The sequence below is a fragment of the Fopius arisanus genome, unplaced genomic scaffold (genome assembly GCF_000806365.1).
Source record: "Fopius arisanus strain USDA-PBARC FA_bdor unplaced genomic scaffold, ASM80636v1 scaffold00005, whole genome shotgun sequence".
NCBI classification, from domain to species: domain Eukaryota; kingdom Metazoa; phylum Arthropoda; class Insecta; order Hymenoptera; family Braconidae; genus Fopius; species Fopius arisanus.
In genome coordinates, this window is record NW_011887744.1 from 1,646,636 (window position 1) to 1,664,605 (window position 17,970).

Sequence of the window (17,970 nt, forward strand, 5' to 3'; positions counted from 1 at the left end):
AAAGCATCGAGTCCAGCCACGGAAATTTAAGTGATGGAACTCGAGTGAGGATGTTTCGAGTTTGGGATGATGACGCTTTTAACCGAAATTGACTTTTTCTTCGATTTTTCCTGACGAATTATCGATGGCATCGATGGCAAAAAATGTAACGATATTGCATTTTGCCGCTATTTAATGATTTACGAAGTTTTCAAGATGGTGTGAAGATCTTCCTGACTTTTCTCGAAACGTTTAAAACGAATCACAAGACTTTCGGAAGAACGCATGAAACAACGCTCTAAATCGTTTTACCTTTTATGTCAATCTGATCCATGGTTTCCCAGATTTGCCAAAAACATGAGAAGTGAGAAGATATGATCAATATCTTCTTAAAATTGAAGGAATGATTTGTGTATTTAAAATGAAAAACTGAACAATTTTCTCACCTCGCCGAAAAAACCTCCAACCAGTCGGTTTTCGTAAACAGAAGAACAAAGACAACCCGTACATGACTCCAACTGAACCCGCACATTTCCCGGCCCCATCTATTTGTTTACCTCGAACTTGAACAATGGGATAGACAATTCCCTCCAAAATCTCAGAAAAATAAAAAACTCTCCCAAATAATCAAATAAACACCGCAAATGTTGGCGAATGGTCGACAGTAAAGACTCGAAAATCGGCGAAAGACATATAATTCACCGTTCGTAAATAATCACTCAATGAGTGTGTATAATTAAACACTCGATTACTATTGTATATTATTTCCCCCTCCGTAGTAAACATACATTATTAAACGTTTACAAAATGTTCATTTCACCGAGATCGACGTTCTTGGGATGATTTAAAGACATACGAGGTGAGAACAAAGGACTGACGTGACGCCATCTTAATTATTCTTTGCAAACAACACATCGCGAAACTCCCAATAATTATTCAAAAGATGGCGCCAAAAGCGCATCGGCAGTTTTCGAACTGCCGAGGCTCCAGTCTCGAAACGAGGGAATGGCGACCAGCTGTGAATCACCTCCGAAAACTCATTAATCCAATTTTTTACAGAAATTAACTTCAACTCTCCCATATCACTATCGCCATGGAGGAAATTCTCGCCAAATTGCTGGTGGCTGATAATTCCGTTATCCAACAGGTACGGACACTAAATCCATCGAATTAATTAATCAACTCTCGACATTAATTCATGATCTAACACGTGCTCATCCGGCTTTAGTTAACTTGTCAATTATTAATTAATTGTTCGTTCAAAGGGAACTGCCGAGCTGAGGGCAGCTTTGGTCAAGCCAGAGAGCACTCCGATGCTGTGTGAATTGATCGTGTCGTCTGTTAATCCAGAGGTAAATGTCTAGCGCATCTCAGGACATATTCAAAATTTTCAAGATTTTTCCTTTTCGTATTGAGAGGGAAATATAAAAGCCACTGAAACTGTTAATTCGAAAATTGATACCTGTCGTCAACTGAAAAAAAAAATCGTCGCGAGTTTTCTTCAATTTCAAATTATTCATTCTGAAACAGACTGATTTGATCCACTCCACTATTCGCTGAGCAAGTGCCAAAAATTTATTAACACCGATTGGAATTTCAGATAAGACAATATGCAACTCTGTTGCTGCGAAAGAGATACACGAAAGGAAAGCACTGGAACCAGCTTCCACCTACAATCCGCAATCAAGTGAAAGCAATTCTGCTGCCAGGTCTAGTAAACGAGCCGGATAAACAAGTGAAAAACGGGATTGCCCAGTTAATCGGAGTAATCGTTAAGCATGAATTGCCCCACAATACTTGGCCGGAGATATTCCAGTTCATCCAGCAGCTCGTGACGAGCGAGAGCATGACTGATAAAGAATTAGGCATGTACACATTAGCGACAATGACAGGAATGGCACCAGAGGTGTACCTCGCCCACGCAGCATCCCTGATGAGCCTGCTGGGTCAGACTTTCAGTGGTCTGCAAGACCTGGGTACCCCAGTTGCATTCTATATCATCCAGACGATGCTACACCTGACGCCCTTGGTCGAGAATAATCAGGTGATGGTGAATGCCTACAACCAGATGATTCCAATAGCGATTAATGCAATCCAAGCACTGACAGCTACAAGCCAAGAAAAAGCCGCTGAGGCTATGGAGCTCTTCGACGATCTGTGCGAGAGCGCACCAACAGTCATCTCCTCTCATGTGAAGACTCTCATCCCAATGTGCCTGACAATAGCCAGAAATAAAAGCCTAGACGATGATCTTCGAGTCAGGTCCATAAGCCTGATTGGGTGTCTAGCCAGGACGAAGACGAAAGCTATAGTCAAGCACAAATTGGTGGAACCAATAGTTGATGTGCTGTTCGAACTCATGGCCAGTCCGCCAGACGACGAGAACGATGAGATTTATTTCAGTGGTGAAAATGAGTACAATACCCCAGTGACTTGTGCCACTGAAACCTTGAATCTTCTGGCAATTCACCTGAAACCTGATAAACTCGTACCCCACCTGCTCAAGCACATTGATCCAGGCCTCCAGAGCAGTGACATATGCGCGAAAAAGGCGTCGTACCTTGCGTTGGCTGTTCTCGCTGAGGGCTGCGCAGAGCACATCAGATCGAAGTACCTTGAGTCATTCCTTCGGTGTATCTGCCAAGGAATAACAGATCAATCACCGGTGGTGCGTAATGCAGCTCTCTTTGCTCTCGGGCAGTTCTCGGAATATCTTCAGCCAGAAATTAGCCAATACTCACAGCAACTATTGCCAGTTCTTTTTGATTATCTCGGGCAGATGTGCGCACACCTGAAACAGGAAGGACGAGAGCCACCTTCTGTGGACAGAATGTTCTATGCATTGGAAACATTCTGCGAGAATCTAAACGATGCTCTTCTGCCGTATCTCCCGACTCTCATGGATAGGCTGTTCGAGACATTGAGCAGCGATTCTCCAGTTCATATCAGGGAGTTGGCGATCAGTGCCATTGGAGCTGCTGCTAATGCTAGTAAAGAGCACATGCTTCCCTATTTTCAAAGGATAATTGCTGTACTTGATGTGTACTTGACGAATACCCACACTGATGAGACTATTTGCCTTCAAGTTCAAGCAGTCGACACCCTAGGCGCTCTTGCCCGAACAATTGGTGAGGATAATTTTGCGCCACTTGTTGGCAAGTCCCTAGACCTTGGTATCAAGCTAATAACTAATACAGACGAGCCAGACCTGAGAAAAGTTGTGTACGGACTTTTCGCCTCGATTGCTTCAATCACAAAGAAGGAAATGGCCCCAGTGCTGCCTCAAATCCTAGAACATATCTTCAATAGCATCCAGAGCTCTGAAGGCATTGTCCCTCATTTCAAGGATGGAGAGAGTGCTGCATTTCCAATATACGAGAATGCCAGTGACAACGAGAATGAGGACGAAGAAGACATCGAGAATACAGACAACGAAGACGATGACGACGAGGACGAGGAGGTAGCTGGATACAGCGTAGCAAACTCCTACATTGAGGAGAAAGAGGAGGCAGTCTTAGCCTTGAGGGAAATCGCTCATCACACCGAGGACGCGTTTCTCCCTTTCCTCGAGAAATCTTTTGAGGAGACTTTCAAACTCATCAATTACCCTCAAGAGGACATCAAGAAGGCATCGATAGACGCTCTATCGCAATTCTGCATCAATTTCTCGAAGATAAACACACCCGAAGGAAAAGAGGCATTATCGAAAGCAATCGGGGTTTACGTTCCCAAGCTATCGGAAATAATTCGACTGGATTGCGAGCCACAGGTGGTAATAAGTGGCTTAGAAGCCTTAGCAGATCTTCTCAATGAGATTAAAGAGGATGTTGTTACTGGGGATGGCCACAAAGATGCTGTTATGAATTGTGTGATTGACGTATTCACTGGAAAAATCGAGTGTCAAGATCAGGATGAGGGGGAGGAGGAGGACGACGAGGCGGAGCAAGACGAATTTTTGATAGAGTGCGCTGGAAATGTGTTGTCGTACTTTGGGAAGGCCATTCAACCCGAGGAGTTTGCATTGTATTTTCAGAAGACTCTGCCTTATCTTAAGGAACGCGTCAAGGAGACCAAATCTGAGGCTCAGAGATCGTTCGCCGTTGGTACGATATCAGAGTGTCTCTCTGGACTCAAGCACACAGTTGCTGCTTTTGTTCCTCAGCTTCTGCCTCTGTTCAGAAAAAGGATTGAGGATCCTAGTCCTGAAGTCAGGAATAATGCGTACTATGGGATTGGAGAATTGGTGCTTTATGGAAAGGAAGCTGTATACTCTCACTACAATGAGATTCTTCAGCTATTGTCACAGGCTCTGCAGAGAGAAGAGCATGCTGGACCCAGGGATAATATGACTGGGGTCATTGCCAGGCTCATTATCACCAATTACTCTTTGGTGGATTTAGAGAGAGTATTTCCAGCATTCGTACAACAACTCCCACTCAAACAGGATTTCGAGGAGTATCAAGCTGTCTTCAGGAGTATTTTGATGCTGTATCGGGCTGGGCATGAAGTTATCAAGCCCCATATGCAGACCCTTCTCAAGGTTGCCATTCGTGTACTGCATGAGAAGAAAGCACCTAATGAAGGTAATTCAAACGATTTTCGTTTGATCAAACGAGTGATAATGGTATTTGATGAAATTTGATTTTCATGGAATTGTTTGTTTTTTTCAATTGCAGAGACAAAAGGATTAATAACAGAATTGATAAATTCCGCTCAGCAAGATTTTCCCAATGACTGGAGCACGGTATTCACCGATCTCCCCCACGAACTCCAACAAATTCTCTCGGCGTGAAACTAAAAACCCTCCCAAGTGTTTACATATGATTTTTCTACGTCATCGAGCGATTAAGAAATTGTTGCCAACTAATCAGATGATATTGCACAGAGTGGACCATGTTGTTGACCGACAGTGGTTCAAGAAAAATAATTATTTTGCACTGGCTAAAAGAGTCTAGTCAAAGGCTATCACTAGCACTCGAAGCAACCGAATGTTTCTTAAATTCTGTTTTTTTCTTCTATTACGGTTAAATGCGAGTCAATATCGTGCCTTATTTCTAAAACAAGTGTTTTGTTTTGTTCTTTTAAAAAAAAATAATTTTTTCCTCTCTGGTAGCAATTCTCATTTGAATTTTATTTCCATTTTGAGGAGCCATATCGACGGAAGGCTGTCGATAGCGGATAATTTTCCAAGGATAACTAACCAGTGACAGTTGAGTGTTTATATCGAATATAGTTTAACATTGATTAATTTATCTCTCAAAGTCTCGACCAATACTCGTCGCATATTATTCTGCATCACCCATTCAATTTTCCAGTGATGATTTTTTAATAATCTTTAATTGCGCGAACGATTCTCTCAATCGAAACTCTGAAAGAAAAAATAATCACTCAAATACCACTAGAGCTGCAAAATTCTTATTTTTCTCCAAAGTTATGCGCATACAAATGAATTTATGAAATTTTCCAGTAAAAACCCCTCGTGCCCTCGTCATTTAAGACCTCGTGATTTTTACACCTGGAAATCTCAACGCGATTTGTTCACAACAATTGTATGGAGTTATGGAGCAATGTTAATAATTCTGAAGCACTAGTGGTATTACATATAAATATACAACATTTTACATTCGTTGTGTTCCTTTGTCGCTTGCAAGGAATAAATATCAGAATGCACGTGTAATTTATGCTCGCCAAGCAATTGGTGTAATTGCAAGTGAATAAAGGTTTTGCATTTTTACTACTTATCATTCTTTTGATTTTCTTTACACAATTGTGTACATATTAACTCGGTAAACAAGGTAGCCCATTGGGGAATAAACTATCGGATACTCGTGAGGATTAGAAACTATCATATCAGGTTTAATCTCCTTAAACAACACGACTACAATAATCACTACTAAGAATGGTAGATTTTCACGAACCAGATTAGATTCTATCACTATCAATGAAAAATTTCCGGAAAGGGGGTAGGGAGAGAGGGGAAGAACTCGAGAGGAAAATATGAATTCTTCGATATTTCTCGATGTGCGATCATAACCAGTTGATCATTTTTTGTCTCGACTTTTTTTTTTTATAAGCTCTACTTTTTCGTAGAGGGGAGTGATAAGAGATTCCGTGGGATAGCACACGCGGTTTCCGTAATGTTATATCGATACAGATGAGTGATATCGAACGCCGGTTGATAGCGTTGTCATTTATCGAGAGTAAGAGATAGCCTCTTCGGGGCTGGTCAGCCGAGACGTCTCTTTGGTCTCTAGTTGAGGCTTCGTTGAGGCATCGGAGCCCCAACTATTTTATCATTCACCATCACTCTAGTCTAGATATTAAAAAAAAAAAAAAATCAAGGAAAAACGGAATATACCAGTGGAAATAAACGTATTCCTAGTGAACGAGTTTTCATGCCGGATAATTGTTCCGAGAATCTCATTACTGAAGAGTTAATGCTGCGATCGAAGTGATTTTCATTTATTGGGAGTGTAATTGCACTTTTAATTTATTTTGGCATTTATTCGGTGGATTGTTACAGGGCAAACCCACGCCGATTATCCAATAACGTAATTGTACGTGCGTATGAATAAATAAATTCATGAAAGTGTGTCCTTGAACGAATCCATCGATGAATCGAATGAAGAAGTAACTTGTTGCGGTGACACGTAAGTGTCTCATCAAAAGGAAAAAAAAAATGGGAATAAAAAATAGATCATTATAATTGATCCGATCCGAATCTCCCTTGAATAATGAGAATAATGCTGGAAATCATTTCAGCATTGACGATCAATTACAATTTATAATTCCATAATTGCGGATGCAATTAAGACGATTTGATGAGGCACGGTGAGAAGTACGTGACACTGGGATTTAAAATAGTGTATTCTATGTTTGGTTGGCGGGTTTTATGACTGTTTCTTTGAATCGAGTGCCGATTTACAGCGACTGCGCGATGAATTTGTCCTAATATTTATTGTGTGCGCGCGCAAGACCCTTTGGCCCTTTAAAACATTTAAATTGCCAGTTTCCCCGTTAATTTCTAGGTTTTCAAAAGAATTTATTTCGAGTGCAGTGGGCCAAGTGTGGGGGACACGCGGGTGAAAGTCGAACGTGTGCCGAAATCCCATTATTATTGCGTTCACTTGTCAATCGTCCTTCGTCAACGAAATATCTTCTCACTTTGGTTAAACTCTTTGTTCGATTATCACCACAGCACACCTCATCCGTCGATCGTTTATTTTTTAAAAAAACTCATCTCAATTAAATAATTTACTGTGAAAATATCGGAAAATAATCTATCGACTGCCAACTACCGGAGCATGCCACGTGGACCTGAACTAGTTAAAAGTGACAAAACAAATGGAATAAAAAACAACTGGTGAATCAAGTAGAAAATAAAAAAAAACCACGGCCACCGGTTCCACCTCTCGTCAAGTGGCCCATATTCATCATCACGATAAAGTTCCCCTCTGGGGTTGAATTTTCCATTAAACAAAGAGAAAAAAAAACAAAATCAGAAGCACTGGTAACTGGAGAATCGAAACAGTGTGTCGACGATGCCCGAGCGATGATGAACAGTTCGAGTGTCGTTGGTGATCGGTATTTCGAAATAACCGATCCATGGAAGTGTGTAATTACCACAATGGAAAGTTGTGCTGATAATCGACGATGGACTAAGTACAAGTAAATTTTTCCACCTGTAAAATCAATCAGCCTTAACGATGGACGTCGAACTAGTGACAAGGACTTCCCTGAGTTCACTCCACAAAGTTGACGATGGAAGAATTGTATCGCCAAACAGTCTTGATGAGTGGACATGGTCCAGCCTCAGGGTGAGTTGCCTTTAAGATACGATTTTAATTAGCCCACTGATCAATTCCACGGATCACTCATACGATATATCCACAGATCGATAACCAGGTAAAGAGAAAAAGAGAAGACAAAAAAATCAATTGTAAAGTGGAAAAAAAAAGAATTTCACCGGAAGGATATATACAAAAGAATCCCTCACTAATCCCTTATCTTTCTGATTTGGTCGTTAACTCTGGGGCGTCTGCGCTATGATTTGGCCCTGGTACGGGGTCTCTGTAGACCCCTTTTTGGCGTCAATGTACAGAGCACGTACCCATCTGTATCACACAACAGTCCTAGCATACATAAAAAAAAGAACCCCCCAACAAATCCCCCAACAAATCCCCCTACCATTTCCCTACCCAAACGAGGAAATAAAAATGCATTGGCATGGCAATGTGAGCCACCCAACAATGTATACGTGAGCTTCCAAATCCAAAGGAGTGATCGCCGGGGAGTGAATTCGCGCAGTCGTCGTCGTTGAAATTCACGGAAGTGTCGGGTGGATATAGCTGCTCCAACATATCCCAATCGACTGATGCATTCTGTTATTTTACCAAGTCAAAACCACTCGCTAAACATTATTACCACTCCTATCGTCATTGTGTGCAATCCGAGTGACGTATTACGCGCGAAATGATGAATGACCGGCAGCAAGAATTATTGCCGATTAAACATAAATAAATGCCGTACAGCCACCACCCTCGATAATTTGTGAGTTACATTGATGTCTGCGCAGTGCATTAAACACCCATTAATTCACACTATTCCGTATACCATTGTATTTTATGACAAATTATTTCCCTGCGCCTTTGATGATTCTCGCGATTTCGTTTTATATGAATTCATCATCAAAATCAGTGTCATCAACGATGCATAGACATCTAGGAGATTACCGAAATTATCGAGATCCCCGTGGAGACGTCAGAAATCGCATTGCTGAATATTTGATGTGTGAATTAGAGCACGAAGATTCTCAGGTCAGAAATATTTATATTGCACACAGCCAGGATCCATTAGCATCGCGGTAATAACGAGATTAACTCAACTCAAGTACGAAAATACACATGGTGAAACTGAGGAGGAGTAATCGGTGTGCGGGTGTGTGAATCAATGAATGTCCAGCCAATTTCTCTTAGACGGGAATTATTTTTTACCTCGTCATTCAATATCAATCCGGGCATTTATTAATAACACTCACATTTACCTTTCACCAGAAACAATTCGAGTACAAAAACTTGGAAAAATTGTACACCATCTATCAGAGGAGGCTGCAGAATGGATATCTATCGTTGTTCGTTCTGGTTCAATTGGTGCTTGGAATTGCACATTGTGCTGTGTTAATAATGACAGTAAGTATTTTCAACACGAAATGATAAACAAAAAAAAAAAGAGAAGAATAAAAAGAAAAAAAGAGAGAAACGATGTACAATTCTCCCTTGATTTTTTTTTTTTCATTGAATCATTGATTGACTGATTTCCTGTCATTTTCGTGTTTTATGTGTTGTCAAATGAGGAAAATGAGTCATTGGGTGTTAATTTCAAATGTTAAGAGTGAAGCATTGGTATTGCAATTGTTCAAAGGTCGAGATAAAGGCGTCCTTACCGGACGTTGTTACCTGGTGCATCATGGGTGCACTGTTGTGTCCAGTAATAGCTCTATCATTCAGGTCTAAACTCATAGCCAGAGAGACGTATCTACCAGTTGTTCTGTCATGTGTCATTGTCGTTCTGCTTGTCCTTGGTGACTTGGCAGTGCCCTTCTGGTATACCCTCGGTATATCCAAGGATACACCAGCGATAAGGTGAGGAAGTTAAAAGAAATCAGAAATCGTAATGAGTAGTGATAAGAACTCGGAGGGATATACGGTTAATCTGGTTTTAAGCGTATAATTGTCAGATAGAAGTGGTAAATACCCGGTTACACATTGATTATCAGTGACCTTGAGAGTTCTTTAAACTATCTAGACTGCTAGTCAGCTAGCCAGCTAGTCGGCTAGTTTCCCCGATTTTGGAATTTGCCATTGTTGGCCACTTCCTGTTTGCTCGAAAACCCGCATTGACTTCTTTTTTTTTTTTTTTTCTATTGTTCCAGGCCCGCATATGCTACTCATGTTCTATTGGCTTGTTATGTATTTTTACCTTTAACCGAGAATCTTCATGCGTTTATTCTCGGGATCACGGCAACTCTGTGCTATCTCACGAGTCTTGCACTCATAACTTATAGAAATTTGCCGGATTACACTGGAAGGGTGAGTGATAATTGAGTTTGTCGTCATCTCCAGTTAGCTTTATAGCCTCTTATATCCATCCAGATAATTGCCGATGCCATTTATTTCGCCTGTGTGAATGGCCTTGGTCTTTACTTCCGATTTATGAATGAGGTGGTTATCAGGAGATCGTTCCTGGACCGTAGAAAATGCGTTGAATCCACGCTGAGACTCAACTACGAGAAAGATCAAGAAGTGAGTCATCGAAGAAATACCTAGTGATCTTTGAAAAATAATCCCAAGTGGTTTTTATTTTGTTTTGATGTCAGGAACAACTAACGAGGAGCATTCTGCCTCAACACTTTGCTGCCAAGATAAAGAAGGATTTCAGGGATATTTTTAAATTCATTGAGGAGCATAAAAAGCCACCACCCAAGGGGCGACGTCGAAAGTGAGTGTGCGGTTTGATTAAACGATTTCTTTTATTAGATGTTGAATTCTTGCAGTGACTTGTACGTCGAGACTCACAACAATGTCAGTATATTGTACGCGGATGTTGTCAATTTTTCGGGATTGACTGTGACACTTCCGGTGAAGAAACTGGTGGAAACGTTGAATGATCTGTTTGGATCCTTCGACGAGGCTTCGGAGAGGCACAATGTCTTGAGGATTAAATTCCTGGGGGATTGCTACTACTGCGTCAGCGGAGTTCCTACACCTAATGCACAACATGCAAAGAGTTGTGTTGATCTAGGTAAATCTCTTCTTTAGTAAACAAATCTGATTCACAATCTGTGGGGAGATGGAATCGATAACGTACTAATAGAACGAGAGGAGAGGGCAAGCCTGTTTTTCATTTGCCTTGCACATTGAATTATCTTGAGGATAGGCAATTGAAGAGGGTGGCTTCCTCCTAAAATCACAGATTTCTGGATGATATGGATGCAATTTTCAGGTCTTGACATGATAAAAATAATCAAAGAGGTGCGAGCACGAGTCCGACGAGAGTGCGGTGTTGACATAAATATGAGAATAGGAGTTCACTCGGGGAAGATAATATCCGGGATATTGGGTGCAAACAAGTGGCAGTATGACGTGTGGTCGAGGGACGTTGTGATAGCGAATAAAATGGAACAAACTGGTCAACCAGGTAAAGTCCACGTGACACAGCAGACACTCAATCTGCTGGACGCCAGTCAATACGACTGTGTACCAGTGGTATCCCTCAATGACGAGACCCTCAACAAGTACAACATAAAGAGCTATTTGATAACTCCATCGCTGCCAGGTTCACCAGTTCTGCAGGTGGGAAACGGGACAGTGAAGTATCTTGTTGAATCAGTTGATACGCAAACCTTGTTGCAGAACAGCGAGAGCACCTTGACGATAGCTGATCCAGTAACTCCACCAGTTTCTAATAAACACTACGTCAGGTGGTACAGTGTTAGACCAAGTACGAGTGGTGGAGCAGCCAGGAATACCAAACGATTGACTCAAACCATGAATAATCATGCTGACGTCTTCGCTGGAACCTTCAGGAGGAGAACCCACTTCATGGACTCGTGCCTCAAAGATTATCACTTGATGCTCAAGGCCGCTGATGCTGAGATGGAGGACGCCATCAAGCAGATGCCCCTCAGCAAGTGGGAGTAAGTTGGAATTCTTCGGTGGGATATTCATGTTATTCCAAGAGTTGTGCTTATTTCATTTGTAGACAGTGGTCCAAGTGGGAACCGATAAATCCCATTTTTCTCACGTTCTCGAGGCTCAATTGGGAGATTCCTTTCTTGAGAGAGCCCGATCCTCTCTTCAAGTTCTTCGTTGGCTGTGCTGCACTCGTTTTACTGTCAATGGGTTTCATCTTTCTAGCTCCTGCTATCATATTATCAGAGTGCGTTAATTGATTAATTTACATAAACATTGGACGTTGGTCGTTCATGGATTTTAATAGCTCAGGATTTTTGCTCGTGTTTTAGATGGCATCTGAGCACAACTGTGGGCTTCATGCTGGCCATGCTCTTCCTCATTGCACTGCTACCATTAACGTGGATGCACTTCGTATGGAATCGATGTAAGGATCCCCATGATGAACACGAGGGACATATCCCCCAGCCTAGGAATAAATTACTCCACTTTATGTATCAAACTAGTATTAAAGTGAGTTTTTCATTAGTCTCCTTTCTATTTTTATCCGAGGAAAATAAGGCTTTTATGGAGGAAATTTTTCCAGGTCGTTTGGAGTGCACTCTTGAGAACTACTCTTTACCTAGTGATTACGATAATGCTGGCTGCTTGCGCCATGTTTGATATGCTGGTAAGATATTCCTGAAGAGAGTAGAGAAAATTCCATAATCCATTGAAACTCAATCTATCGATGAAGTAATTAATTCTGCCTTATTGAATCCTCAGTTTGAATGTAAAAATTTCGATCGTCTCGGCAATAATAACGCGACCTCCAGTATAGCCGACAGTGGAGCTGCTGATATCGAGTGCATAGTCTCCCCCTGGGTAACATTATTCAGTAGAAAGAGAGAATTTGGGCAAAAAAATAGCCGAATACATGTCATTAATGAATTTCAGCAAATGTCAGAAACCTGTTCACTGGCGATTCTCACGAGTTTTCTATTCTTGAGAGTTCATTTTTTTCTGAAACTCGTGATTGGGCTCGGCATTGTTGGCTTCTACACGTGGACTATTACCGAGTATCGATCGACTCTCTTCCAGGTAAATAGGGTATTTAAGAGGCTCCAGCTCAATGAGTTATGCAAGGGCTTGAGTGACAGTGTAAATTGGTTTCAGTCTGGCGCAACCTGGAATCCCCACCTCGAGCCAAGAATAGCACACATTCTCAATGTAGTGTTTCTTACATTTTCTCTGCATTTGATCGATCGCCAGGCCGAGTATTTGAGTAGATTAGATTACCAATGGAAGAGGCAGTTGACGCAGGAACAGGATGAAGCGTTTCACACGAGAAATGCTAATAAACTCTTGTTGAGGAATATTCTGCCAGAGCACGTGGGTCAGTATTTTTTTTTTTCATTATTTACTGTTAAAATTGCACCCTCTCATCCTCAAAATACTGGAGAGTTATTCGCGATTTCGATTAAGGATAGAAGGATGGAAAATAGATGAATTATTTCTTGATGGCCCCGATTTTTTTTTTTATAAAAAGCGATGATAAAGAAGCGAAAAATAAGGATAAAATGATGAAGTCATTCGATTTTATTTGCAACAGCCGATTTTTACCTAAATATGAATCGCACTGAGGAACACGAGCTGTACCACGAGGCGCACGAAAATGTTGCAGTGATGTTCGCTTCCCTGACCGATCTATCGATAGACGAGAGCAATATATTAATTGATCTCAATGAGATTATCTGCGAATTCGATAAACTATTGTTCGAGCCCTGCTTTGTCTGTCGTATTGAGAAGATTAAAATCGCGGGGACGACGTACATGGCTGCATGTGGCCTAGAAGCGAGGCGGAGAGATTCCCTGGAGAATGAGGATCAGTATCACGACGAGCATGTGGTTAAGGTCATGGCGCAATTCGCTGTGAGAATGCTGGAGATTCTCGACAGACTCAATGCCGAGACCTTTCCCAATGGAAAACCCTACAAGTAATCGCTTTTTTAAAAGAACCATTTCAGCGTGTGAATTTTTGCATGACATTTTTCAACTATAACGTTAAAAAAAAATCATAATTTAATTCAATGGAATCAGATAAAAAATGGCTGCATCTGTCCAATGACTAAACAATTCCTCGAATCATGAGATATCAATCAATACTGAGTTCAATTGATTTATCCACAGATTAAGAATTGGAATTTCACATGGTGAAGTTACAGCGGGTGTTGTGGGCGCCCAAAAACCCTTGTACGATATTTGGGGCGATGCTGTGAATATGGCCTCCCGGATGGATACAACGGGAGTCCCTGGAAAAATCCAGGTAGAGAACAACTCGATAAAATCGCATTAATCATCGTGCTGAATTCCCAAAGATAACTCAAGTATTTTCTACTCTTTATCGATGAACAGGTGACGACAGAGACAGCGACAGTCCTCGAACAAGATGGAATAAAGTGTAATCTTCGTGGAAAAACTTGGGTGAAGCCCAAAGGCCTTGTGACAACGTATTTCATTGGGGTTGACGAGAAAAGAAGGCTACAGACGGCTGATTTAGCCGAAGAAACGACAAACCTTTAGATTAATTAGAGGACCAATGAGCAATTTCAATGACCAAAGAAACGACCAGCATCTCTTATCCACAATTATCATGATTATCAGAGAATTATTATTGAAATAATGCCAATCGGCTTGACACTGTGAATTAATAAAATTATTATTTTTCTACAGAGTGACAAATTATTTTCAGGTTGTCACTGATTTTGTAAATAATTCTGTAAATATTCGTTTCGTCTGAAACATATGTGACCAAATCTATTCGATCATTCAAATAAAGTATTTATTACACTAATTTGTTTTCTTTTGATATTTTCCTGGCCACTTTTTACCCGCTATCATCTCTTTCATTTTTATGTTCATTAGCGAATTATCGGGGGTATAAGCAGCTCAAGAGTGGCAAATACCCAAACAAATATCCAGAAATAGAGTGGCTGTTTTTAGATAATGCTAAAAGCTTTTGAACTCTGGTGTATAAATATTGATAATGACTTACCCCGCCTCTCGATATTATAGGTGATAAGCTCCTGTTGACATGCAGCCCATCCTCACGCCAGTGAAATCATCAAGATTATATCTAGTCAAGCATATAATAGATTTACGTAATTAAACAAATCAACGGATCTACAACTGGAAAAAAAAGTGATGAGTAGTACTTGAAAATCCTTCAGCTCCATTCGATATGTTCTTTTGTAATTAACTCAAAATGTTCATAACGGCTTTTCTTGATCAGATTGCGAGTCCACGTATGTTCAAATATTCCCCTAGGCCAGTTTACCAATCTCATTCTCCCTAGCCTGAATAATCTAGAACGTCAAATATCCAAAGTCTCTAGACCGACGAAGTGTGTCGTCTCTGTCGTCTCTGTCGTGTCTGTCACTCACAGTACGAAAATATTCTCGTGACGACAGAGTTGGCTTTTCTCATTCTGTGGTACATCATACAAGATCCTTTGGTGAATTAGTTTCTATCGATTTTAATCGTGCAGTTTTGGTGCTTCTCCCATGAACCCGAAGTGACCACGACTTCGAGGCCATCAGCGTAAAGGTTGAATTGTTTTGAACGTAATAATCAGATATTCTTGACGAAGTGAATCACCTTATTTCAACGAGTCCATTTTCATTTTATTTTTTGACAGTAGTCAAGTGACATTGGAGTCATCTCTTGCCCATGAGACTGCAGTACTTCAAAATAACATAAATGAAAATTCTCAACACGTTAAAAAAACTGATTGAAAATCAAATTAGCTTCACGTAATTTCTCTAGTCTCTAATTGCGTACAGTTGCAATTGACTTGACATTGAAACCACCCACTGGACACCGATGACACCAATAAATCTAAATTCGATATCTCCCATTTATCTCATTCGACAAAGCTGTTATATGTCGTCAAATTTCCGGTAAACCGCGTAATGAAAGAGGAAAATGAATGATTGTGGTTGCTGCAGGGTTAGGTTGAGTGAAAGGCTAATGCTTTTTCCTCGTTGCAGACTCTGAGGTGAAGATAAACAGCTCAAAATGGATATTGGATTTTCTTCGTACCACAACGGTGGACCTGTGAGGGAGCAGGATTTTGAAAGACTATCACAGACCGTTGGTACTTCGATTTTAAAGATTTCCCAGAATGTATCGTCGATGCAGAAGATGGTCAATCAGCTGGGAGGTGCTACCGACTCCCAGGAGCTCAGGAATCAGCTGTAAATATTATTTAATCCACTCCATCCATTTTTTTCCAACGAATTTCTCTCTGAAACAATTTTTATTTATTTCCAGACACCAGATTCAACACTACACCCATCAACTTTCGAAAGACACAACCGTCCACCTTAAAGACCTGAACGCCATAGCCAGTAACTCATCGTCAACGAGTCCTGGGGAACAGACACGGAGGAACATGCGACTGCAGAACGAAAGGCTTCACGATGAATTCATGACAGCCCTCACCAGCTTTCAGGGAATTCAGAGATTGGCAGCTGCCAAGGAGAAGGAAATGGTGAAGAAAGCAAAGGCTAGTGCTGGTATACAGTTTGGAGAGAAGAAACAGGAGACACTGATTGAGCTGCAGGACAGCAGAACACAGAAGCAATTGCAACAGCAGAATTTGCAGGATGAACAAAATCTCCGAATGCTCGAGGAGCAGGAGGCCAGTATACGTCAGCTGGAGGTATGAAAAACAATTTTTTACAATTGAAAATTACAATTGACTTCATTCCAACGCCCTCGACATATAAATGATCATTTCAACGTGTTTCCCCTAGAAAAACGAAAATAAATATCCGAAGAACCTTTTATCGAAAATAATAATTTTTTTTTCACTGGTTAACTCTCCAGATTGACATCAGCGATGTAAATCAAATATTCAAGGACCTAGGAGCTCTAGTCCACGACCAAGGAGAGGTAATTGACTCGATTGAGGCATCTGTCGAAAGAACAGAAGTATTTGTAAGCGAAGGAGCTCAACAACTGAGAACAGCAGCGACCTATCAGAACAAATTACGAAAAAAGAAGTGCATCCTTGTGATTATCGGTGCTGTTGCACTCTCAATTCTCATCGGGATAATAGTTTGGCAGACGTCCTAAGAATGTTGACTAACACTAATAATGTTTTTATGAATATGCCCAATCAATTTGTATCGAATAACTACTAACGAGTCCCAGGGAACTCCAATGTTTCATCTTCGAGGGAAAAGTTCAAGATACTCTCCGTTCCATTTGTATGATAAATCATGAAAATGCATTACGCGGTATTGTTCGAGATGGAGTTTTAAATGCTATTGCCCGTATCTAATTATTATGATATAATAATGCTGCAGATAGTAATGTAACCGAGGAATACATTCATATAACGCAATTAAGTGGTTATGATATTAATGAGCGCCATTAATGACTGGGGATTGAATTTGGTGATGATAATCATCGGCATTATGTGAATCATTCCTTAATGTAGATTAATCATGGGTAATATTATCATTTCTTATCTTTTCTGTTTGTTATAGAATTATTTGAGAATATAATGTGTAAATCGAAGTATAATCTCCTGTATTATATATTTAAAAAATGTTGTTTTATTTTAATGAGTCAGAATAAATTATACGAATCAAAAACAATTTTTTCTGACTTTCAGTCATTCATAAATATTTGATTTGGTATTTTTTGTAGTTAAATTGGTATTTATCATCAGGGGTTTATTGTGATTTTGTGTTTAAACAAAATGCAATGTTTTTGTCAAGTTACCGAGCCGACCTGGGAGACACCCCCATTGCGTGTGGCGCTCTCCCTCTCTTTGGGGTATATCTACTTTGGCCAATCCTCTTTGGTAGGACCAAGAGGATTGTCTAAAGTAGAGGTTCAGTTCTGGCGATTTGAGTGATCCCAGCGGCATCGTAGTAGCCGACCCCATAAGAGGGAGGGCGCTACACGCAATGCTAGGGGTATCTGTCGTTAATCGACTCAGTGACTTTTCAGTAAAATACAGCTCCCCTTTTAATAATTCTGAGCTGACTGGAATTTTTGACGAGCTGATTGCTAAAAAATAAAGGATAATTTATTCCCAAATTTGGACTGCTAGTTACTCCGGAAATTAATCGTTTTTTTTTTCAATAATTGTTAGCTAGCACCGTAGCGGTTGTCAACAACTAGAGCGCTAGCTAACCATTATCGGAAAAAATCGATTAATTGGTGGAGTAATTAGGAGTGCCAATTTTGGAGTAAATCATCTTTTCCAGACAATCCAACCGGGCTTTAATTCCAATTTCAAAATGCA

The 17,970-nt window shown here is 40.6% G+C and overlaps 3 protein-coding genes and 1 long non-coding RNA gene across 13 annotated transcripts in view; 3 read left to right on the forward strand and 1 right to left on the reverse strand.

Annotated features, from left to right (window-relative positions):
• The window catches only part of LOC105273451 (uncharacterized), a 57,639-nt gene extending 42,670 nt beyond the window's left edge, over positions 1-14,969 (reverse strand). For both annotated transcript variants that reach the window (XR_892902.1, XR_892901.1), the window contains exons 1-2: positions 14,864-14,969; positions 14,704-14,784 (exon numbers count right to left, since the gene is read on the reverse strand). This is a non-coding gene — a long non-coding RNA (uncharacterized lncRNA). The remainder of the gene's footprint in view (positions 1-14,703; positions 14,785-14,863) is intronic.
• Positions 974-5,707, forward strand: LOC105273447 (importin-4). Its single transcript, XM_011315892.1, has 4 exons — positions 974-1,126; positions 1,245-1,331; positions 1,580-4,562; positions 4,656-5,707. The coding sequence occupies exons 1-4, from the start codon at positions 1,073-1,075 to the stop codon at positions 4,769-4,771; spliced, it is 3,240 nt and encodes a 1,079-aa protein (XP_011314194.1). The 5' UTR covers positions 974-1,072; the 3' UTR covers positions 4,772-5,707.
• Positions 6,181-14,470, forward strand: LOC105273446 (adenylate cyclase type 2). 7 transcript variants are annotated; one of them, XM_011315886.1, is made up of 18 exons: positions 6,181-6,536; positions 7,008-7,796; positions 9,033-9,167; positions 9,400-9,620; positions 9,911-10,067; positions 10,131-10,280; positions 10,355-10,476; positions 10,532-10,779; positions 10,981-11,674; positions 11,740-11,916; positions 12,002-12,182; positions 12,256-12,339; positions 12,435-12,533; positions 12,606-12,749; positions 12,825-13,044; positions 13,261-13,645; positions 13,839-13,974; positions 14,064-14,470. In XM_011315886.1, the coding sequence occupies exons 2-18, from the start codon at positions 7,686-7,688 to the stop codon at positions 14,229-14,231; spliced, it is 3,432 nt and encodes a 1,143-aa protein (XP_011314188.1). In that variant the 5' UTR covers positions 6,181-6,536; positions 7,008-7,685; the 3' UTR covers positions 14,232-14,470. The 7 variants fall into 7 exon arrangements, with proteins under 7 accessions (XP_011314188.1, XP_011314189.1, XP_011314190.1 ...); XM_011315887.1 differs by having other exon boundaries at positions 7,178-7,796; XM_011315888.1 differs by having other exon boundaries at positions 6,181-6,452.
• Positions 14,970-15,091: 122 nt separating the features above from the next.
• LOC105273452 (syntaxin-7) lies at positions 15,092-17,299 on the forward strand. 3 transcript variants are annotated; one of them, XM_011315896.1, is made up of 4 exons: positions 15,092-15,271; positions 15,698-15,904; positions 15,981-16,371; positions 16,539-17,299. In XM_011315896.1, the coding sequence occupies exons 2-4, from the start codon at positions 15,726-15,728 to the stop codon at positions 16,785-16,787; spliced, it is 819 nt and encodes a 272-aa protein (XP_011314198.1). In that variant the 5' UTR covers positions 15,092-15,271; positions 15,698-15,725; the 3' UTR covers positions 16,788-17,299. The 3 variants fall into 3 exon arrangements, with proteins under 3 accessions (XP_011314198.1, XP_011314197.1, XP_011314200.1); XM_011315895.1 differs by having other exon boundaries at positions 15,093-15,254; XM_011315898.1 differs by lacking the exon at positions 15,092-15,271 and adding an exon at positions 15,284-15,607.
• Positions 17,300-17,970: the final 671 nt, after the last annotated feature.